Source organism: Poromitra crassiceps (assembly GCF_964638095.1).
Source record: "Poromitra crassiceps genome assembly, chromosome: 10".
Lineage (NCBI taxonomy): Eukaryota > Metazoa > Chordata > Actinopteri > Beryciformes > Melamphaidae > Poromitra > Poromitra crassiceps.
Window position 1 is genome coordinate 22707958 of NC_139631.1, and position 23975 is coordinate 22731932.

Below are 23975 nucleotides of genomic sequence, written 5' to 3' on the forward strand. Positions count from 1 at the left end.
TTTTTTTTCTTTTATGTCCATAGCAAACACTGCAACAGGAAGTGAGCGGGGGTTCAATTTAGAATGTTTTTGTTGTCAAGTTAAAACCGTCTATATGTGCATCATGAGAAAACTGTCTGCAAGACATAACTGATCAAAATGTATTTATTGCATATAAACTGAAGAAGTGAAAGAAAATTTGATTAATGAAAGAAAGAATGAAAATGAAATGAAAGCCAGAATGAAATTAAATTAGTTTTAATGTGTTTAGATAAAAGCATGAATTACTGTCTCCAGATGTATAAATGATAAAAACAGCATAGTTTTGGAAATTGTTCTCAAATGAATGAATCCAGACATGCACCGCTCTCGGTACCTGTTCACCAATGGTTAATTCAGCATTAGAAATGTATTGCAGCTGCCTGACTAACAGACTGCCTACAGTATTTCACTATGAATCAGATTAGGTGTTGTGGTTACCAAATGATACCATTTCTGATTTCTGAAAAGAAAAGAAAAAAGTTGTGATATCTAGCACTTCATTGTGATTACGATCACTGGGTTTTATGACTCTGTCATTGCCGTTGATGTAGCATGGAGAGAAATATTGTCTTTATGGATCACACAGAAAAATAGCAACATGTAAATGGAAAACAGGTTGGGGCATAAATCGGACCCTTAAGGAACTCCACATGCAATGTGTGTTGAAGAAGAGAAGTTTGTTGTGACAGCATTATATTCTATATGAGAGGTGAGCTGAATGGTAAATTAAAATGACATCAGTGTCAAAGGCTGCAGTAAAATCTAAAAGGATTGAAATCTTCTGCTAAAAGAAGCTCATAAGTGACTGTAAAGAGAGCTTTGCCTATACTGTACTATGGTTTGCTCTAAAACCAGTCTGGAATCTCTCAAGCATGTTTCAACTACTCAAAGCTAGTTGAACTCTAAACCAGTGGTGTGCACTGGATTATAAATGTTATAAGCCAGATCCCTGCTCAAAGCTAGGGATAGGCTTGTAGTTGCTTGTACTTCAGTCCTTGCTCTTTTTAAGGGTCGGCCGTTTCTTGTTTAATTACTAAGTGTAGTCTTAGACTGAATTTCAATCATGGAAGACCAAAAAGGCATAGATAGAGCACCCCATGCTGTCATACCCCTCAGCCCAAATGACGTCACTAAATGACGTCACCATCTCCGACGTCACCTTCTCTATGACGTCACCTTTGCAGTGTGACGTCAGTTGCCCAAATGACGTCAGTTATGACATCATAAATGCCCTTCTCCTGGTACTATATAAAGCCCCCATCACCACAGCTTAAATCACACTTGTGCAGTCATCACTCACCTTGTGTCAGCATCCCGCATTCATCCAGCATCTCCAGAGCAAAAAGCTTCATCCCACCACCTCCCCAGATCACCACCAATGTCATGACTCCTGTTGGAAACAAATCCCCTTAGGGGGGATTTTCTATCTCATACAGCACTGACGCCCCCCTCTCTCATAGCAAGAGGAGCGTCACATCATGGAGTCATACGCCATACTCAAACTGTCTATTCTGATTCAATAAAAGATTGTTAAATTGTATTACAAGTCTCTCATGATTGAAAACAAGTTATTGCCTATGAATAAAATAGGACCAACTGTGTAAAAGACTTTTAGGAGTTTTGAAGGAACCATATCAAACTTGCAATGGTGCAGTTAGTCAGAGTCAGAGATATAGTTTCTGAGAGAGAAATAGGTTAAAAACAGTTAGGCTAGACATAAAGGATGAGTTCATGGTTCAAAAATGAAAATTAACTAATTTTCTTCTCACCCCCATGCCAGTAAGGTCAGGTGACATTTTTTTTTAGCTTCCCAGGGAAACAACATTGCAGTATTCTCCTAAACAACTGAAGTGAATGGTGACCAATGTAAATAAATAAAGAAATACATAAAGAAATAAAAATGAAGGCAACCAAAAACAAATATAAAATGGCTCCATACTGCTCCTTAGGTGTAACCCAAGTCTTCGAAAGCCCCAACATGCCAAGTTGACATGAGAAGACGTCTCTGGTGAAAAAAGTTCCCTATACACCGAACTGCACAGAGCAGTGGAGTGGACGTGAACACAGCTGGGAGCTGCCTGGATACAGTGAGGATTTCAGCTAAAAATAGGGGGTAAATTACATATTTTCAAATCTACTTGGCATGTTGGGGCTTTTGAAGACTTGACTTGACTGAGGAGCAATATGGAGGGTTTTTTTAGGTTTGAAAGTTGGTCACCATCCACTTCAATTGTTTAGGACAGTGGTTGCCAAACTGGGGTACGCATACCCCTAGGGGTACCTGGAGGTACTACAAGGGGTACTTGAGAGAAAGGGGGAAATGGAAAAATGTAAGACTAAATGATGAAAATAAAATGAAATGTTAAAATAAATCTGCTCAGGAGCCACTAATTGCAACTCTTTCACTCCATTTCTTATCTTGTAATAATGTTATATTCTTCAAAAGGTGCATTATCATTCATCCATTGCATCATATACTATAGTTTTATCTTGCAGGTTTCTTAGCAAATGTAGTCAGGTAAAGGGTACTTGGATTCAGAAATCAGGGAAAGGCGGGTACTGAAGCCAAAAAAGTTGGTTTAGGAGAATACTGCAATCTGGATCCCTGGGAAGCTCCAGGACTGTTTTGTGAGCTAAACAACTTCACCTGACCTTCCACTGGCATGGGGGTGAGTTTAGAGATCATGATGAGTGAATTTTCATTTTTGGGTGAACTTATCCTTTAAGCCATTTTCCTATTAACAGTTATGACCCTGTTATGTATGTGCTCACCTGTTTTGATTTAAAAAAGAAGAGAGGAAACAAAAAGATCAGAGAAAGATGCTCTAATGTCTTTATTTTCTCATGATATCTTTCAAAATGTAATTTAAGAATTGTTAGCTTCCAATTTTGTTTGGCTATCCTCCACTTCACTACCATTACACTGCTCTTAATGTATGTATTAGATCATGAATACACGGAAGAGTGATTATGCTGCACTCAACACTTGATCCACATTTCCTCCACATGTTATTGAACTTTTTGAAAGGGGGATGCCCATTCCTCCATCTGTTGCAAATAGCGTATGACATTTCAACATGATTAACATTTAAATGTCAAAATAACCAACTATCTGTTGACTGCCCTAATCTCGGAGGGATTTTTTTTCTTCATTTGACATAATTAATCCTTGTGCCATCGTTGTGCCCCTGTCTATTTCCTTTGAAGATGTACATGGTTTCTAAACTGGTTTCAGTACACATGTACTTTATACTTCGCTATTAAATCTCTGCTCCCATCTTCCAAGAAGCTAATTTTTTTGTCTTGTTTACAAAATTAATCCAAAACAATTTTTTTGCTATAATATAAGAATGCAAATTGTGATTATGTCGCTGTACATGATAAAGCAAAAGGCCTTTTTCAAAATTACTGTAATTACATTATTCGTCCGTTAATATATTCGACACAGCTCCCATATGAGTGAATTGACTCAGATAGAAATGAAGCCTAATTTACAACTGTTTCATCCTTAAATAAATAAATAGATAGATAGGGCTATTTACATATCTGTTTCAATGCTTTGATGGACATAATGCAGACACAATTTTTGTGATAGGCTTTATTCATAGGAAACTAGCTAAATTTCACTCTGAGTTCTTCTGAGCTATCTCTCTCTCTCTCTTGCAAAAACATCAGTTAGTTATAAATTTGAGAAAATCCCCAGCTATTCATTTCAGACTTTCACTGACATAGACATATGAGGTTGAGATGAGGACAGCAGAATGTAAATGAGAAAGTGTTAGAAAGAAAACTGCTGAGATTCCAATCAGAAATGTCTTCATGGCTGAGTCACTCCTGTTGGGAACAATTGATCAACCTCTCAGTGGCACATGAGAGCATACTCTGATCAGTCATGATGAGAAACTGCTGAGACGGAGATCTTCCACACCAAATGGTTTTAATGATCCACCCTGTAGGTTTGGGAATAACAACTGACTCATATACGTTTAATTTGTAATTGCTTAAATCAAGCCTTTTAGGTTTTAGTCTCCACTCAAATATACTAAAAATGTATACTGTATATATCTGAAGACAACAGATCACAGTCAGACAACCCCCCCCCCCCCCCCCCCCAACACCCTTGCTTTAATATGTGAAATAAGCTTGTATTAAATGTTTGCTTCCCAATGTTGGTCAATTTGAATAGATAAGATTCCCAGAAAATAACTATTATGTTGTATGGTTACTAGCAGAATGTAAGTAGCCTATACACTATATGCGAGGGGGGGGGTCAACATTTAGGTGTTAAAATTAGCCTAAACAACCTACATCACCTGAAATAATATTCAGCATAAGATTATTCGGGTTTAGATGATACATGTACTGTCTTTAAAACAGTGAAAATGAAAATTTGGTACAAGAAAAGATTCAAGATCCCCGTCTGACACGTGAGGAAATCGACTAAGTTACGAGGAAGGATCCTGACACCCACCCACCTTAAAAGATAAACTCTATATCCACCTATACTCAGATGTAAGTAGGCATACATAAGAGAAAAGTTGAGAAAAATGTATAGGCCTAAATCATTTTACTGCACAGTCGAGGTCATGGGGCCAGTTTTCCATCATCAATTTACCATTTGAAGCAAAGTGAACAAGACTTTTTTTCCCCTATTATGGATACAAATGAGGCTAAACAGAAAGTTCATTTTCTGTGAATCCTTTGACTTAAGAATATTTGAACAATAAAATAGCCTACTTTCATTAGCCGCTTGCTCTGTGCCTCACTCAACTGAACGGAGATCTAATCATGGAGGATGTGGGAGAAGTAAAATCAAATTCATGTGAAAATGAAACCTGAAACAGAGGTGAAATCCCCAGTCATTCCAGGAAACTCATTGAAGAGCACATATTGAAGTTTGTGTTATGTCTGAGTTACAGTTAGCGCTCTGAAAATCCCTGAAGGGTTTTGTTCTCAGGCTTTCTGAATTCAAATTCTTCTCTTTTGGTGTGCAGCCCATGTTATACGTGCATGTTTGGCAAAGATGTGACAACACAAGTAATTTATTCATTTTATTATGAAGAATGTCTGCGCATAATATACTCTGGGGAAAAAAATAACGTAAATGGATACATGCCCTTTTTCACTGATAATCTTCCTTTCATCAACTGACCACAAAGCTTCAGAAAAGCACATTTTGCTCCAAGTTAAAAACCGTGATCTTGCATAAGTCGTTTGTCAAACTGTCCAAATGTTCAATTGCTTTTCAGAGGATATCACCCCATTCAGTTACCCTCTTTATGGCACTATAGTTTCTTACTATGGCTCTATGGATGCACTCAAACTCAACATCTATAGATACCAGTGAGCTCCAAGAAATGAGAATCCATGAAATAAAAATTAGACAAATGGTGCTGACTTATGTTTTCCTCTTTGCAGCTAGTCCCTGAAAAGTGCAAATATGTTGAAATGATCTGATATGGATGGGAGGAAGGGGTGTGGGGTCAAGAAATGGAAACAACCGTTCTATACTCACAATGAGAGGCTGACTGGTAACCATATCATGCGTTCGTCATTGAAGTCTACCACAGCAAATACAACAATCTGTTGCTTTTAAATATTAATTTCAACTGCAACCAATACTAAACCGTGGTTTGAAATTCACACAGGATTTAAGTTCAATTAAAAAAAAAACACAATAATAAAAAAAGGAAAAATGCAGTCTTCCTAGAAAGAAAGGCAAAACAAGGCAAAAGATTATACTGTAGCTGGTACCACCATGTTTGATTTTTTTTATCCTTCTTGAAATTGACAGGAGCAATTGCTACAAGTAACAATAGAAGTATACCTGAAATACAACTGAATTCACTCTTTAAAGGAATGTGAAACACAAGTGCTCAATGCTCACAATGGAATTTAAGACTGAAACATTAACAAAGGCTGATATTTTACTGCATCACATTTATAGGTACAGAGATTCATTTGGGGGGAGTTGGCCAGCCTATGGGTCTTTCACAAATCCCTAAAACTATGCCATCAATTGTTACAACACCAACAACATAATGGAATCGCTTTCTGGAAAAGGGGAGGTTTCAAATTCTTCTGGGCCTGTGATTACCATCCTTTGGTCCGTGATGTGGAGGATCGTCTTCTCCAGTTCAACCCGATCAGCTCACTTGGATGTAAGGTCTGGCAGGTCTGGCTTGCTGCGTTCTCCTGCAGGGGGCCTGTGGGGCTGATCTGGTGAGCGCGCTGGGCTGGAGCTTACATAAGCTCCACATAATTGGCTGGGAACATTCCAAAATGGCCGTTCGGGTCGTAGCCTCGCCACCAGCCCTCATCTATCATTTCGATCCCGGTGATGATATCATCGGGGTCGAATGAGATCTCTGTGTCATCAGCTGTAAGGGAAATATATATATATATTTTTTTAAGAGTAGTACCTCAGCAACACCACCACAATCATGCAGATATCTGTTATAACGTACTTTACAATACACATTACAATTTTAAAAGAGTCAATAAAACCCAAACACAAATCTGACAAAGCCTGACATCTCATGGTAAAAGCATGCTACTGAAATTGCCATCTGCATTTGGCTGATCTTTGGCGCCAGAAGATGCACCACCTACTGTACTCTGTAGAAAGTGAAATCTTCTGGCATTGAAGATCAGACAATAGCATTATTTCAGTAGAATCTCTTACACAGGTTTGGCTTTAGGGTCGTTACTCTAAGAATTTCGCTGGCATGTATCGCCAAGGTGACTTAACAGGCAGTATGGCATGCTTGGACCGGCTTGGACCCATTCCTGAATGTTTACTATAGGTTTTCATGGGAGCAGTGATCAAACACCTACCAGCCTGGTAGTCATATAGGGCTCGAGCACAGTTGCCTCTGTCTGACGTCTCCTCGGGACTCGGAGTCACTTCACTGGTGTTATTCTCTTCCACCAGCGGCTGAGGGAAGGAAAATTATGTTTCAGAATTATTTCTCTGATGGAAGAACCCAGTCTTTGCATTTCCTGCTAAAGGGTAAATGTCTAGTCTAGTCGAGCCTAGTGTGGAACTGAAGTAAACCATCACCTGAGCTGGCTCTTCATAGCGATCGTTATCGGCCGGCTCCTGGACATAAGAGTTTGTAGCTGGTGCCTCCTCTGAAAAACGGAGAAAACCATCTGATTATCCAAGCGTACACTGCCCATCTCTACCAGCAGGTGGCAGCAGCAGCAGCTGATCCTGACCGCCGATTTCGTCTGGAGGGAATGTGTGCAGCCAGACATGGTCAGGAGAAATAAAACTGGATTTTCATAAGAAGCGGATGGTAGGCTAAGAGCTGTAATCCGGTGAGTTGGAGAGCTGATGTATGTACAGAGTGAGGTGTGTGTGTGTGTGTGTGTGTGTGTGTGTGTGTGTGTGTGGAATGGGCCCCACCTTTACACTCCTCCAGCGGGGCGGCCTCCTGCTCCTCATACTCACACGTGGACGGTGCATCATCATCATCATCATCATCCACATCAGGCTCTTCTCAGCCACAACACAAGCACAGACACGCACACATGGGAACACCATCACAAGTTCACACGTTTGAAAAGCACCGTCTCAAACATTATGACGTTCCTCGCACATTCGAGAATACACAGAACACTGAGTGCATGGATGAGATGATGCATGGCTAAATTAACTGCAGTGAAGATGATTGCAAAGGAACGACAAAGAGAAATGAAGCGTGGTGTCAACGTTTTTTGTTGTTGTGCTATGTATGCAACTACCACCCAAATGCGTGTATGTATTCTTTGTGTGTATGTGTTAGAGCTGCAACAAATGGTTGATTCAATGATTAGTCGATCGACAGAAAATTAATCTACAACTATTTTTTATAATCGATTAATCATTTAGACTAATTTTAGAAGAATAAATAAAATTCTCTCCTCCCAGCTTCTTAACTCATTGAGTGCCAGCCACTTTTGGAGAACGGAAGCTCCCAGTGCCAGAGTTTCAGAGCGTTTTCAGTGATTTCTCGAGGCCCACAGAATATTGTGTGATATTACTATGTAAACACCGAACACGGACAAAGAACGAGGAGACTCTCTTCTATCATCTGCAAAAAAAAGTTTATTGATCCCATTTTCCATTCTTTAGTTATGAGCCGGAGAAGATAGGCTGTTTTGAGCAAAAAGACAGTTTTCAAATTATAAGCTGAGATATTCAGCCTTTTGTGAAATGCAGCATTTCAAGCACATTCACTGACGCTAGCTAATATTTTCTGATGTAGTGACGTGGTGTAGTTCTGTGGAGCCTGCGTGCCCCACCCGCCCCACCCCCCTCTCCCCGCCTCAGCTGCAAACTCCTCCCCACACGCACCCAGTCTATTTTCGGAGCCTCCGTTTTTGCGCCGGGCGGCTCCCGGCCGTCTCCCAGCGTGACAAGGAAATGCCAAACGGGACTGCAGGGATAGGTTTGGCCCTTCGGCGTCGGGTGCTGCCTTTCTGGCGGGTAATCGTGTGGAGAAACTATATGCAGACAGACAGAGGCAGAGGAGCTCAGTTGTGTGCGCGGATTGACTGATGTTCGCAGCCCGACGTCAGCTGCAGACAGAGCAATCTATATGGCTCTGGCTGCAGCATGCATCGGCTTCTCTTTGATCACGGCTTTTTGCTACAGTTTTCCGGACCTTTCTGTAATCTGGAGAGCACTGTCGCCACCTATGGGTCTGTAAAATAGGTTATACACACCCAATAGCTACAATATTTGTACAGGAGATACAGAAGGCTTTGATCAACGTCCCACCGTCAAAAAACGCAATTGACGAACATGTTCGTCCTTGGCACTCTACGTTACTAAACCAATTGACGAACATGTTCGTCCATGGCACTCAATGAGTTAAATGTGAATATTTTTTCTTCTGGTTTCTTTAGTCTTCTGACAGTAAACTGATGATCTTTGGGTTGCAGACTGTTGGTCAGGACAAAAGAAGACATTTGAGGAGGTCATATTGGGCTTTGGGGAAAAAGTGATTGAGGTTTTTCATCATATTGTGTCATTTTAGTGTGTAACTGTGTATGTATTCAAGTGTGTATATATGTGTGTGTGTATATATATATATATATATATATATATATATATATATGTGTATGTGTGTGTGTGTGTGTGTGTGTGTGTGTGTGTGTGTGTGTGTGTGTGTACGCTCAGACCTGTGGCACGAACAGGAGAGGCGGAGCCTGCTGGCACAGGAGAGGCTTGGCGTTGGGGTGAGCTGGCCGGCTCAGACTCATACGCTTGCTTAGAGAAAAAAGGGCTTTGCAGGCGCCCTGAGAAGAGACACACATGGAACAACCAAAGCATGCGATGGACAAGACGGAGACAACAAAGAGAGAGAGAGACAACAAAGAGAGAGCAGAGCGGTTTGAGCAGAAGTGACACCAACAGATGAGGCTGGGAAACAAAGAGTTAAGTATGGCTATGAGACGGCTAGAGAAGTCTGATGTAAAGTTTCAGAAAGAAACGGCGCCGGGAGACGAGAACCTCCTCTAGCGACAGGTCGCACCCGACCGGCACCTGAGAGCGAGGCTAGGACAGCGCTGCGAGTGATGCGGGAGAAGCTGGACATTTACAACACATGGAGGAAGAGGACACAGTTGAGCGAGCGGGGGCGCTACCTGGCTGGGGGCTAGCAGGGGCAGCAGCAGCAGGGACCTCTGAGTCGCTAGGAGTCATGCCCCTCTCTCTCTGCTTGAACATCTCTCGGGGGTTCAGGGCACGCTGAGAGATGAGAGAGGCCGCCTCCTAAAACAAAACAAGAAACATGGGAGCGAGACGTACAATGAGCACTGGGCAGCCATGGTTAAGTGTCCATCTTAAAGGCAATGACAAGCATGACTAGTGTCGATCCTAAATGCAGTGACAAGCATGACTAGTGTCCATCTTAAATGCAGTGACAAGCGGGACTAGTGCAGATCCTAAATGCAGTGCGGGGCGTTTTAACAGTGTATTCTTGTCTGAATGATGTCAATGACCACAGAGAGGAGTAAACGTCAGGTGACGGATATAAAGACTTTTGATGCACTAAGTTAGAAGCACTCGTCTCAAGACAGGTGGGGGAGAAGAAAGAAGGCAGTTAGTCCAGAAGAGACCACTTTCCAGAAGGGGAACTCACGTTGGCCTTTTCCACAGATTCCCCTCGCCTCATCCCTTTCTTCTGGGCTGCTTGGAACTCCTTCTCCTGCACCTCCTGATGATGCTCATGTTAATGTCGGCACTACTGACATCAGCTACCTTCTAGACTAGGTTTTTACCACACCTATGCGCTACTGAAACTCCTTTAACTACCAGCATGATCACACACACAAAAAGCAAAGTAGGTAATACACAATATAATTACGGTAATTTTCACACCAAACCATATATAATTTACACGCATTTCTGTTCATATGCGTCTCTACATGCAGCAGCTTCCATCAGGTAGTTTTACAGCTGAAGCTAGTTTAATCAGAGCCTAATCTTCTCAGACAGTGAGACCGTCCTGGAAGCCACAAGAAAACTCACCCATTGTTGTTTCTCTCGGTCTCTGTTCTCAGCTTCCTGTTGCTGCTGGTACTTCCTGTTGAACAAGTGGCCGTCATTTAAATGACCGGGCAGATGTAACATGAACTTTGGAATGGGAACTACTGCAAAAACCAGTCTCTCCATTCAGCTGGTGCCTACTTTTGTTGGTTGATTTCGGAGGCCTTCTCCTTGTCCCGCTTGTCCCTATGCACAGTCTCTTTGGCGTCTTGGTCTTTCCTCTCCCTGTCCAGCTCTTGGCGATCATCCTCTGCCTTGCGACGATCCTCCTGGCGCCGTTTCTCCTCGTCTTTCTGAAAGCCGTGTGGTAAGCCCAGAATTAGTTTGGCTTTTAGCCTATAGAAAGTCTCCTATAATAATATATTTTACTATGCTTACTGTGACCAAAAACTTGATTTCACAACCGATTTTATAAAGAAATAAATAAACGTTGCAAGGTAGTTTCTGGGTTTATGTGAAACAGGTGTGGGGCTTAGCCAAAACTGGAGTTCTATGATTCAAGACTGAATGTTTACTACTGTTGTACACTTGTTGGTAATGCATAGAAAATGCATGTCCTGTAATTGATTCAAAGGGTTTTCTAAGGTAACCTAAACATGCGTTTCAAAACCGCATGCTCTTGCAATATTTGAGGGAGTTCTTACAATGTTGTCAGTGATTGATTTTGCAAAAAAGAAATCTTGCAATCACAAAATCACACATTTCTGGGGGGGTTCTGCCTACCTCTGCCTGCGCCCAGAAGTTGTCTTTATTGGTCCTTTTGATTTCCGACATAGCATTGGTCTTCTGGTATACCGAGCCCTATGAGAGAGAAAAGCAGAGAATGATTGTACTATCAAACATAAAACACAATACATTTAGCTAATAGGTAACATATAAAGACTTCAGAGAATGTGCGATAAAATGTTTTCGAGCACGGATAAAAACAGGTGGTTTAATCTGCTGACTAACAGCCTGACTTGGCTTCTCTTACAGCAGCAGTCCTCATGACTCTTACTAAGCGTCTGGATTCTAGCTGACTCATGTCAACAACAAAAACACACTTCAACAACATACTGAGTAAGGCCAATTACAATGCATTCCCAGCTATGGATGGGAATCGAGAACCCATTCCAAATGGTCCAATCACCCCGGGAATCGTATGCCTCCGAGGTTATCAATTCTTTTGATCGATGCCGGCATGTTTTTCTGTCATCGCGATTGTTCGGAGGCTGCTGGCATTTGGGGAACAAATGTGTGAATGCAGCTCTGAAGGTGGACATTTTTAAGTCCTTTTAAAAAGGTACTACATGTGATTTTGGAGAAAGATTGAGTCAACACGGTTCTCATTTCCCCAGCTCGTCAAATACTGATGCTTTGGGCTGGTGCATCGAACCGACCCGAAATCACATGTAGCTCCTTTAAGAAAAGGAGCATTGAAATTGAAATTTATTTTAACATGTTCAAATATTATTTCCGCTATGAAGGCTAACAAGGCCCAACAAAGCATTATTATTATTACTACTACTACTACTACTCAAGATGACCAATCTCTATTGTAAAAATGTGACACATTATTTGTGTCAATTACAGAAACAGGATGACCAATTGCTTTGCTTTGTAAATCGAAGTGCCCACGACACTGAAACTAGAATATCCTCTTTAGAAGAAGAAGAAAAAGAGACCAGGCCCGAGTAGGCCATGTGCTTTATCACATCCAGCCTTTGATTGAGATTAATGAGCCTAGATGGGGATCTGGCATGAAAGATAAGCAGAACACGAGACAGGAAGGAGCGAGTGTGCATGTGACGCGTACCACAGGACCCTGAGGACCGCTGTCTTGGAAGCGCTTGGATTCTTTGTGGAAGTTGTAGTTGGCTCCGGAGGCCTTGGCCACCTTCTGCATGATCACCTCAGGTTCCACATCCTCCTCCGCTCTGGCGTTTATTGTCACATGGGCCCCCTGGAATAGCAGAAGCCTTATTCGGTTAGGAAATATTGGTTCCTCTAAAAGCACGGGCAACCATACAAAGAAATATCTCCCGTTATCTTGGTGAATGCATGCACCACCCACTAGTTTGTTGACACGCAGTGGTTGCTGGCATAAGAATGACATTGACACTCCTCCAACAGAGCTGTTGTATTATTCCAACAATGCCTGCAGCATGCTCAGTGCTAGTCCTTTCTTTATTGTTCTTTATGTCAGATCCTGCTGAGAGCCATTAGCTACGTGCTAATAGCCTCTCCCGGCGTAAACATAAACAGACTGGGTGGTAGGGCAGCAATTCAAATGCATACTTGAACAAGACTCTAAAATCAGTACGCCATCACCTTAAGAAAGTTTGCAATGGAGCTGACATGATTGGCACATAGCCCTTTCCTGGCATCTTTTACTCCTTCTCCGGTCTGAAAAAGAACAAATCATTCATCATCCATGAGCTACAAATTCAAGAATGGCACCGACAAAGAGGGACAAGCAAAATGTGGTTGTGTGCATTGTAGCACTAACCCAGTTTATGAGGACATGTTTGGGCAGGCCAGAATTTGGATCCTGGACCCGACAGAAAGCGTACATCACTTTTCCGCTGTTGAGCTCCTCAACCAACTCCTCCAGTCCGCCATCTGAAACACAAACATTGTGGCAAAGTCAAATGGTTGGTTACATAACTGTGGGCAGCCATTTTTTCTTTCAAATAATGGGTTGAGAAAGCGGAGGCAAACAACCCGTTCGGCATCGCTGCTGGTGTGCGCTGACAGTGTAGCTGCTGCACGCATTAAATAATATCACTGTACAATGAGATCAGTTCAAGCAAAATGATTGATAACAACTGCTACTCACCGCTTTTCTCTGCCAAGCGAATATCATTACTGTTTCCCTCATATGTGAACAAGCACCTGTGGAGAATAACACCAGATTAAGATTTCAAATGCCATGTAAAGCTAACCAGTCACACAGGAAAAACATGTTTTTTTGTTCCAAAAGGAGATAACCACAATTTCGCAATTACTCTTACAAAATGACTGACAACATCAAATTAAAAACAAATTATATCTATTTTTGAAAGGACAATAAGTAGCACTAGGCCTTCGTTGAGAAAACAGGAAGTGTGGCTTGCTGGAGAAAAAAACGAATTCCTCTGTTGTTGCGCATGATGTTATGCTGTGCTAAAGTCAGACACATTATACCTCTGATGCTGAGTAATTCAGATTATTGACTCAGCAAGCCATGTAATGCATTGTACTCTACATTCTAGGCATCGTATGTATGCATTACACTTGGGCTGCCCTTTTCAATCCAAACAAAACAATGTGTGCAAAAGTAAATTAGTAAAAGTAAAAGAGTATATCAGCACACTTGTATCTTGGCTCAAAATGTCACAATATGAGCAGTATATACTACTATAGAGTATACTATACAGAGTACTCTGCCTCATTTCAAATGTATCCTTCCCCACAGAACAAAACATCAAATCAAAAACTGTAACACAATTATTTGAACTCTTTGTTGGGTCTTTCTTATTTTCTGTAGATCGGGAGTTTAATAACAAGTGGGCTTAGTTGCATAAGAGCTCACTGACAGGGTCAATGTCCGTATGAAGGCCTGGACAGTATTATTTAGCCATGGGCCATCCTCTCACTGGGTTACTGGGTGACTGCCTGGTACTTGCTGACACTGAACAATGCAAGTTGCCAAGAGGCCTGTTAGCATCATCTAAGCACAAGACTTCAGTTAGAGCCATGGGGCGGTTATAGACAGCTGCTGCTGCCCAATGCATAAAACTGAACGAGGGTAAATAAGGAACAATCGCAGCTGAGTCATTTTATGAGTGCATGTGGAGCCAGGATATCAATTCCATCCCCAAGACAATGCATGAGAGTAATTACCTCAGGTCACCATATTAAACACTGCCATCAACAGGTTTCATCTCAACCTCAAGTAAACGCAGAGGAAGTCCCAAGTTAGACAATGCTTTCACATTGCATACTGTCATCTCTTACCAGGAAGTAAGCTAAGGTTAAGTAAGGTGAAGAGGCAAATATTTAACGTTGGACGTGAAAGGCCTTGCTGTGTTGTTTATAAGAAACGTTAGTTAGCTTCTGTTTCCGCGTAAAAAAGTGATTAACGCTAACTAAATTAACCAACCAACCAACCAACCAACACTAACGTTACTATAACCAGCTAGCTAAATACGACACCCAGCGTTAGTAGAGGTCTGACAAAGAAGGGCAGCTAATGTTAACCTCAAACTTCCAGTTAACAGTTAGCTAGCTATCGCTAATTGAGTCATCGCAAGCTAACGTTAACTAGCCAGCAGTAGGTTCAGTGTTGGCAGGTGGGGTCACATTACGACTGGCTCGCTGCTAGCCAACTATGTAAAGCTAACGTTATCTAGCTAACTAATCGGGCTAGCAGAGTTTGCAAAATGATGCTCCTTACCAGTTGGTACTGGATTTTTCATCTACCACTTCTTTATATGCAGCTGTCAGTGCAGGGCCATTTTTGCTGAGGTTTACTGCCATCGTTAAGCTGAGTATAGCTAGCCAGCTAGCTATCCGGGATGCGCCCTTCCTATTTGGAGGAGTGGCGATCAGATGCTGACTCTAGATCTCGGATGCAGGATGCACGAAGCTGCATCACAGACAGGACGTCCTGCGTGTCATATGTAGCGTGGCAGTCCGAAAGGGCGGAGTTTGCATTGGGCTATATTTTATTTTCAAACCTGTTATATGAGCCCAAACCAGTTTACTCGGGATTCTTCAGAATTTCACAATTGTAGCTTTTCACCGCACGAAGATGATGTTTTCATCATTGATCTATGCAAAGAAACCATTCACTGCACCGCACTGCCCTGCCGATAGCTCGCCCGGGCCACCGAATCAAACGCACCCCAGAGAGCAGTGCCCACAGGTACACATTTTTGTGTCACAGCCTCACAGGTGGAGCTATCTACTGAATTAATTTGTTCCATCAAATGCATCTTCATTTAGCCTCTTCTTCACGAACATCTGACCAACACAGGTGAACAGTTTCAATGTCCAAGGCAATCCAGTAGTAGACGGCACACAGGAAATACTCACCTCTTAGCTCACAGCACCCTCCCTACATCATTACACCACTGCTTTAACCCATCTTTTAATATAAAAAAAGAGACACAGGAAATGATGTCAGACAATTGTAAAACAAAATCAGCTTTATTCATTTGTTTTGACAAAGTCAATGGTTATTTTGTATATGCAAGGAAGGGGAGGCGGTTGTTCATCAATTGGGGACAGGTCTAGCACATACAGTAGATTGAAAAATTTAAGATGCATTATAGATGTTAGAAGGCTGGTCCTGCATTTCAGTGAAAGCCAGGCTGAATATTTCAACAAAAAAAGTGGTACTATGTAAAATAGTCTTAGCAACTTGCATGTCTACTGATGAAATGAATGGCCCTTTAGGGGGATACAGCCCTGATAGCAAATTTACAGTTCATGAGATGTTCTCTTTATCTATATACAAAATGAGGGTTAAGGCTAAGATTTTAGTCAGAGGTGTTAGGCAGATGAATTGTAACGAAATCCCTGATATCTGGCAAATGGCTGTGAGGAGGTTCTCCAGAGTGCAAAGCATGCCAAGCTGCCTATATGAACTCTATTGAGCACACTGGACAAAGGAGGTCAATCTAGTTAGCGTCACTCACACCAGGCTGTCTGTCAAAAGGAAATTATATGGATCAAGGCTGCACTCAATCGTACAATTGGAAGATTCTTTGCTTTCAAATAAATAAATAAATAGCCAAACAAACAACAATTTAACAATGCAAACTAAGTTTGGACTAGTAGTATTACACACGTCATTTTCATTTATGGTCTGGCAGCAAAAGGATTTTCACTGCATTCAGAAAGGATATGTTTTCAAAGCCTTCCAATACAATCGATTTCGAGACATCCAGTTCTGAATAGTTTGACAGTTTCCTCTACAGTTATTGATGAAAAACTATATTTGGCGATGAAACCATGGTGTTAATTCTACCATCAAAGCGATTTTTATGGACCCTTAAGGATGAATCCATTCAATAAAACTCATCAGTAGCAAATCTTCCCCTTTCTGACAGAATTGTTAATTCCCTTTATATTGGCAGCATCAAAAAGTTATAGGCTACTTTTGACAAAGAAAATCCTAACTAGTTAATCCAGCAGCCACATTGGATTATATCTTAACTGATATTACATTATGACATCATCACAATCATGATCATTCTGGTGACATGGAAAAAATAGCCTAAAACTAAAGCCTTCAAAGATACGATAAAAATAAAAAGGTAAGGTCACAAATACATCACCTAGGCAAACTGTTTTACTGTCAGTGTAGGTTATTATTCCCCAAACAATACAAACAGACCCAATGAATGAGATATGAAAATAAAGAAAAGCTGATCCAAAGAGAACAAAGCTTCACATCACCTGATAATTATAGCAGATGAAATTGCCATGGCAAGGTATTACTGTGAAAGTCATGGGGTACATGATGAAATTCCACAAATCTTCAGAAATCTTCACTTCAAGTAACTAAGTGTACATGACTTCAAATTCCTAAAATCTGCAATATGTCAAGTCTGTTGAAGTTCCCATTTTGAGTATGACACCAACTGTAACCGAACGCTATTTCATTTTAGAAAACAGTACCATGTACACGTTTATCAACAGCATATAGTTAAAAGCTGTTTAAAACGTTCACATCCAAGTTTTGTTCAAAAACAAAGGAAATTGGGGTGGTGACAAGAGGCTGGGGAGGGACGGATAGTGGAGAAAAGAAAAAGTCCCCTTTCCAAGCAAATGACAGTACTTCTGGGACAGCATATTGGATGTGCAACACAGAACATCGGGGGCCTATATGCATCAAGAACCTTAGGAGTGCTGATCTGAGACAGATTTGCCTCTTCAGGCATAGTGTGGATTATTTTGTCATGTACACCGACCAGTGAACCTAGATCTATTTTTGATTAGTTTGATGATATGGCTCTGGTCATTTATCTCGCCATGGGTCACTGCAGTGTCCTTTCAAAGGCTAATGATTTGGCTGGATACCTGAGTAACTGCATTGAGGAAGTGGCAAACAGCTTAGCTGCATGACAAGTTGTAGCTATGTTCACAGCTATATAAGGACGACCAGATCAGTTTGTGTACTATGACACCAGCCGTGGATGCTGAAAAATGTATTAAGGGCAATGACAACATGGGTGAGAAAAATGGTAGAGGACAGTCCCCCTTGCCTGTTTCTTATGCGGAAAACATGCTACAACGTCAAAGCCCTCGCCATATGCGAGGGCCATGCCGAGCCTGTCGGCGCAGCTCCCCGAAAATGTGACTCGACGCAGCTGACATGAACAGAGCAAGTATAATATAATATAGATGGGGAGATAACAGGAGAGAGTGAAAGCTATTACCAAGTATATGGACTACATTCTCTCCTTGGGCTAACTTCTAGTCAATGAAATCCTAGTGAAATCACACAATTTTCTCATTTTGCTGGGGTTCCCCTGCGACCCCCTTGTCAAGCTGACATTCCGAGTATATAGAGCGTCAAAGTGAAACGTCACTTCCTGCTTTCTCCCTGTACCAGCGCTGCGAAAAATATGAATGGCGGTGGACGGAGAATAAGGTTACTTTTTTATCCCGTTTGAATTGGGACACGGGGTGCCAATGCAAATTTTGTCAATTTAAAACATAACTTTGCATGTCAAGAAAGTCAGTTTGTCGTCAAACTGAAACGTAGGGGTTAGTTTCGTATAAAAACTACATAGCTTGTGGAAGCTCGTGGCATGTCATTGTCTTCAGCTTTGCCGGGAGAGAAAGTGACGTCACTTAGGCGACAGTGTATGTAGTCTTTCTGATTTATAACTTCGAGTGCAACAGTTTGGCGACAAACTGCAACTTTCTTGACATGCAAAGTTACGTTTTAAATTGACAAAATTAGCGTTGGCACCCCGTGGCCCAATTCAAACGGGATAAAAAATTTAACCTTATTCTCTGTAGTGTCCACCGCCATTCATATTTTTCGCAGCACTGGTACAGGGAGAAAGCAGGAAGTGACGTTTCACTTTGGCTCTCTATAGGTCTTGCTGCCGTCAGCAATGCACCAAGTCGAGGCTGACATTGTAGCATGTTTCCAGCTTTACGCAAGGCAAGGGGCAGCTAGGTCTTACAGCAGCTATCCAGTATCTTCAAAATCATTGAACACCTGCATCTCGAAATGCAGTGAGTGATGAAAACCAATCCTTCTTTCACATTGTTTCGGGGTAGAGAGACAGTTTTTGTTGGCCAGTATCCGGAACTGTCGTGAGCAACAGATCAACTGCTGGCAATGGCCATGCACCATTTTGTGCTGAACAGGGAACATTCTGCCTCAATTGCACGTGTACCGTTTAAAAACAATATCAACACAGAAAGGCCACTGAATACATGGAAATACAGTAATACAAGACATCCAGTGGGACACAGACAGTACCTTTTGAAATGAGGGAGAAATTCATCTCCTAAATCAAACATTTTGCTTTCGAGTAACACAACGATATGACTTATATCAACAGTGATCATGATAAGAGTATGAATAGTAACACTGATAGTAATAACCACAATAGCAGAAGTAACAGTTAAAAGTCTGAGTGTGGCGCTATGGATCGTGAAGAGCTTCCAGTATCCATATGGGAGTGCTTTCAGGGGTCCATCAGGTCCTGCTCAGCACATCCATACAAGTCAGGAAGGATAGCACATGGCTGCAGCTCAACACATTGAAAGCCAGGTGGCACTGTACCTCATTGTATCGTTTCCTTCTCCAAAAGATGGGGTGTTGTGTAGTTACTTTTCCTCTCTTGCTCATTTGCCTTGCGTTAAATATCAAATGCGTTTCTTTACTTCTTTTTGTATTTTGATCTCACTGGCATTCTCACATTGCATACTTCTGTGTCCATTCTCTTGCTAGTCTGTTGTACCTATAAAACAAATGCACAGTGTGATTAAATTCTTATGTCAACTTTCAAAGGAAGATCTTTGTCACTTCAGTATCGTGAGTGAGCAAGGTTGATGGGTGGAGTGCAGCAAAAGCACACAAATCTGCACTCACTTTTCCCTGTCAGCTTTGTACGTATGGGCGATCTCTGGCACCAGCGGGTCATCCGGGTTTGGGTCACAAAGAAGAGAGCAGATAGACAATAGAACTACAGAGGAATGAATTACAAATAGTTAGATGAGATGAAATTAACAGAATCCCAATTGGCTATGGCCTTGGAAGAATTATTCCATTCTGAATTACTTTTAAATACACCTACAGATGATTCAAACTCAGAGCTTCATCAACACGATCATGGTATATGATGTACGTACATACATACACCATATTTAACAAAGCCCATTTGTCCACTAGTACGGCTGGGTTTCATCTATAATTTTTAGGTAATCATCATAGTTTCAAACCATCAAATTGCTTTATTAAAACAATATATTTGCCCCAAAACTTGTATATTCAAACTTGATTTCCTAATGAAAGAGTACATTATTTTCGGTGCAATATTTATATGCCCCATTTGTTTTCCTAAATGCAGATACACCATCCAATTGTTTTTTTTAACTATAATATAATATAATATAATATAATGTAATTATATAATTTTGAAAACAATATAATAGACAGGGACATGTTCATTTTGTAATTCCAATCTTGGGTGTGTGAAATATTCAAAATGCATTGTCTTCATAACTGTCTCTACTATGATGCCTTACCTTTTGATACCGTAAGTGCAGGTGACCACTGTGATCTCAATATATCCAGACAAATGCTTCCGTTGCTGTTGATGTTAGGGTGGTAAATTTTTGTTGTGAATGCAACCTGTGACGGGACAGAAAGAATATTGTGATTTACACGTGAAGGCCATCACTCTTAGCACAGTAGAATGAATGGCTGAAAGTCTGTCAGTAAAATGAGTAGAGCTGCACTGATTAATCGATCGACAGAAAATTAATCAACAACTATTTTGATAATTGATTAAGCGTTTTGGGTATTTTTTAAGAACAAACGTCGAAATTCTCTGATTCTAGCTTCTTGAATGTGAATATTTTCTGGTTTCTTTACTCCTCTATGACAATAAACTGAATATCTTTGGGTTGTGGACAAAACAAGACATTTTAGGACATCACCATTTCCTGACATTTTGTAGACAAAACAACTCATCGATTAATCGAGAAAATAATCGACAGATTAATCGATAATGAAAATAATCGTTAGTTGGAGCCCTAAAAATGAGCTAAAGCCCCATAATGGAACACGCAGGCAGAAAGTCTTACTCACTTTTGGTGGCTTGAAGGGGTAATCTGTGGGGAAGTGAATGGTGAGGAAAAACACTCCACCTTGATAGGCGCTGTCATGCTGTTGAAGTCAAATAAAGGCATGTTAGTTTGTGGACAGCAATTTTACAATATTGTTAATGCCTACTTCAAATGAGTGAAGAATCAAATTCACTTACTGGACCCATTATTGTCGCTTGCCAATGAAACACTGAAAGAAAAGAAAAAGTCAACATCAATGAGGTACCAAGGTTATGTTTATGGTGAGCCAGGCTCACCACCATAAACATAATCTTAGGACTCACTGAGCCCTACAGTAAACATTAACTCTCTAGCTACTTACAATCATCTCCAACTGGTCCAGCAGAACACTGTGCAGGTGGGTCCCTCTGCAGGTCTGTTAGTTCCTAAATGCAATACAAGTGGTATATGATGAAACAGTCTATACGAGGGGTGGGCATTATTTTTCCTGGGGGGGCCACTTGAGAAACCCAGATTGCTGCCGGGGGCCAAATTTTTTTTGTCATGCCGTAACCTCTAATTGTATCACTGGAAAACATACTGTGCACTTATTCTTCTGCATTTATTATATTCCACAATGAGAACATGAGTTTGTTTGTTGGATAATCCACTGACAGGAAAAAGCACACTCATGACACACAAGCGTAAAAAAAACAAAAAAACAGGTAGCAATAGATAATCTCATTAGATTTTTCTAGTTTCATAAGTAAAATGCTGTGGTTTGTCTTAGACCTCCCAGGCCAGGCAGAACCATCGAGAGGGCCGGTTCTGTCCCCCGGGCCGTATAATGCCCATGCTGCCTGGTCTAATACCTTACTGGTCAATCACATTATAACAACTAGGCTCCTTGCACATAACAATTCAGTCACATTTTAAATTATGTTTGTAATGTCATTGTCTCACACTTCGATCAATGTTGACAACATTGGCCAACAACAGAGCTGCCAGAAGGCCTCGTGGTTCATGGTCTTTACAGAAAATGCATAGGAAGGTGAGTGGTCACAAAACAGACTTGACCAGACTTTCCAGTTTAGTGGACTAGAGCTGAGTGAGTGACGTGTAGCTCTGTGCCAGTGACAAGCCACTTTTTAACTCTGACATTCAATGTATACATAGAGGTCTTATTGCTATGCCAAGTGGACTAACTTAATTTCCTGCGTCCATTCCTCACCCCCAGTAAATTTGCATATGTCAGTGTGGCAGCCATGTTTGCTACACTAGGATGCACCATGGCTGTTGCTATGTAAATAGTGATTCTATGACAGCTGATTTCAAGAAGAAAATGTTTTGCTCTCTCATTATTGTCAGGTTATGGAGACCACTGTTACAGACTAATTTCTCATAAATCACAAAGTTAAATTAAATTAAAGTTAATTAAAGTGAGAAACAAATCTATGTTCTGTAGACATAATAAAGGAAAGTGGACGATGTCAAAAACAAATAAATAAAAATAGAAAAAAAAACCGTAGCCTAATTATATCAGCAGAGAATGGAAACCGCATAGCTAAACCCTACCTCCTTTACATACTAACATGGCATTAATATTATAAGCATAAACAGCAAAAACAACAGCTGTTTAAAGTTAAATTACTCCCGTTGTTATTTAACAAGTCTTCATGTGAAGCCTGTCTATTCTGTTATATAAATACACACCCTGGCCTGCTCCACTGCCCCATTTGCCATCCCATATATGGCAACGTTGACATTGGGGTTCAATTTTGGCAACTTGCAAACAGCTGTCATGCAACGACTAAATACATCGTCGGCCTGGCCATACTATTCTCACCTGAAGATTAAAGACAGCTGGCAAGCTAATGATTTTTAAGGTATTCTAACGTTACATGTCCAATCAAACCAAAGATACGCTAACATTAGCCTAGCGCTCTCCGGGGGAACTTGTTTAGCTTGTCTAGCCACCTTTAGCTACAGTATTGATAACTTAGCTAAGGTTGCCATCGGTGGCTGATTGTGTCTAGCTAAGTATAAGTAAGAAAAATCTAATATTATACACAAAGAAAAAAAAGCTGACATAATTATTCCGCTGCTATTCAGTTACCCATTGCTAAAATGACGTTACAGTAGCAATGCACCAACAGGCCACCAGTGGTTAGCTCGTCTTTGTCTGTCAGTAAATTTTTAAGAGCAGAGAAAAACAAGTAAGTAACCTTAGGTTAAAAGGCGGAGTTGAACTACATAAAAGGCTACACATTACCTTCATGGAGGGCTTCACATTTACAAAAATATATTTACTAGAATCTATAGCGTGCACACGAAAAAAATATTCAAAGCATCACGAACACTCACCTTTTGAATTCTTTTCAACGCCATTGCTTAAATGGCTATGCTAGCTAGCCTGACAGCTAACAGTTAGCACTTGACACATACAATTTGGGTTCAGTTGCCGGTGTTTTCAAATCGCCCCTTGCGTATAATCAGTAAGCCACGTTTAGCATGTAACGGGCTTGGAGATATTTGGTTTCAAGTGCAACCTACGTCAAAATGTTGGCTAAATCTTGGTCGTACTTTAGCTTACGAGAGCAACCTAGACATTTCACTACAGCTTCTCTTCTCCTCTCATCGCTACTCTTGGGTGCCTGGCAGACAGGCTTGGTAATATCGCGAGACAACTAATAAAACTCGAGAGTCGACAAATCCCTCCATGGTTGTAGTCCAAAAACACGTGCCTGGAAACGAGGCCAGAAATAAGAAGTTCCCCTGAGTCAAGGTATATCACTTTCTATTCTGCAATCTCAATATAATGTTATCATGATATCAGGATGATATCAGGTTTGTTTTTGTTTGGGTTCTGCCGCAGGACCATGGGCCATAACGATATATATATATATATATATATATATATATATATATATATATATATATATATGTCATTATTATGTCATATATTTGTCACTGATGATGTCACAATGTCTATGACATCATCAGTGAAGTCACTCGAGCACTCGATGATGTCATCAGTGATGGTCACTCGAGCAATTGTGATGTCACTGATGATGTCACAGTGTCTATGACATCATCAGTCAATGCTGCGTATGCAAGCTAGTAATGAGCAAGTAGATGCTAAGAGATTGTG

The 23975-nt window shown here is 40.9% G+C and overlaps 2 protein-coding genes across 3 annotated transcripts; both read right to left on the bottom strand.

Moving 5' to 3' along the window:
- Window positions 1-5057: 5057 nt before the first annotated feature.
- On the bottom strand, window positions 5058-15119 carry dbnlb (drebrin-like b). 2 transcript variants are annotated; one of them, XM_083645176.1, is made up of 15 exons: window positions 14979-15119; window positions 13380-13435; window positions 13050-13162; window positions 12872-12946; window positions 12357-12503; window positions 11285-11362; window positions 10703-10854; window positions 10544-10598; window positions 10155-10229; window positions 9658-9784; window positions 9193-9309; window positions 7433-7522; window positions 7085-7155; window positions 6859-6958; window positions 5058-6401 (listed from the first exon to the last, which is right to left on the bottom strand). In XM_083645176.1, the coding sequence occupies exons 1-15, from the start codon at window positions 15059-15061 to the stop codon at window positions 6265-6267; spliced, it is 1476 nt and encodes a 491-aa protein (XP_083501302.1). In that variant the 5' UTR covers window positions 15062-15119; the 3' UTR covers window positions 5058-6264. The 2 variants fall into 2 exon arrangements, with proteins under 2 accessions (XP_083501302.1, XP_083501303.1); XM_083645177.1 differs by lacking the exon at window positions 9193-9309.
- Window positions 15120-15767: 648 nt separating this feature from the next.
- On the bottom strand, window positions 15768-23436 carry ube2d4 (ubiquitin conjugating enzyme E2 D4). The gene is made up of 7 exons (XM_083644644.1): window positions 23189-23436; window positions 21207-21270; window positions 21043-21074; window positions 20868-20945; window positions 20303-20408; window positions 19647-19740; window positions 15768-19515 (listed from the first exon to the last, which is right to left on the bottom strand). Exons 1-7 carry the CDS (start codon window positions 23210-23212, stop codon window positions 19470-19472), a joined length of 444 nt encoding a protein of 147 aa, XP_083500770.1. The 5' UTR covers window positions 23213-23436; the 3' UTR covers window positions 15768-19469.
- Window positions 23437-23975: the final 539 nt, after the last annotated feature.

Bases quoted from the DNA above. Each gene is read 5' to 3' on its own strand.
- dbnlb (XM_083645176.1), bottom strand. From the start codon at position 15,061: ATGGCAGTAAACCTCAGCAAAAATGGCCCTGCACTGACAGCTGCATAT. The intron at 9,310-9,657 runs GTAGCGCCCCCG...GTCTCTTCTCAG, and splicing joins CCCTGCTAGCCCCCAGCCAG to GGCGCCTGCAAAGCCCTTTT. The intron at 7,156-7,432 runs GTGGGGCCCATT...TCCGTTTTTCAG, and splicing joins CCCGCTGGAGGAGTGTAAAG to AGGAGGCACCAGCTACAAAC.
- ube2d4 (XM_083644644.1), bottom strand. From the start codon at position 23,212: ATGGCGTTGAAAAGAATTCAAAAG. The intron at 20,946-21,042 runs GTAAGTGAATTT...TGACTTCAACAG, and splicing joins AAGCGACAATAATGGGTCCA to CATGACAGCGCCTATCAAGG. The intron at 19,741-20,302 runs GTAAGGCATCAT...ATTCCTCTGTAG, and splicing joins TGCACTTACGGTATCAAAAG to TTCTATTGTCTATCTGCTCT.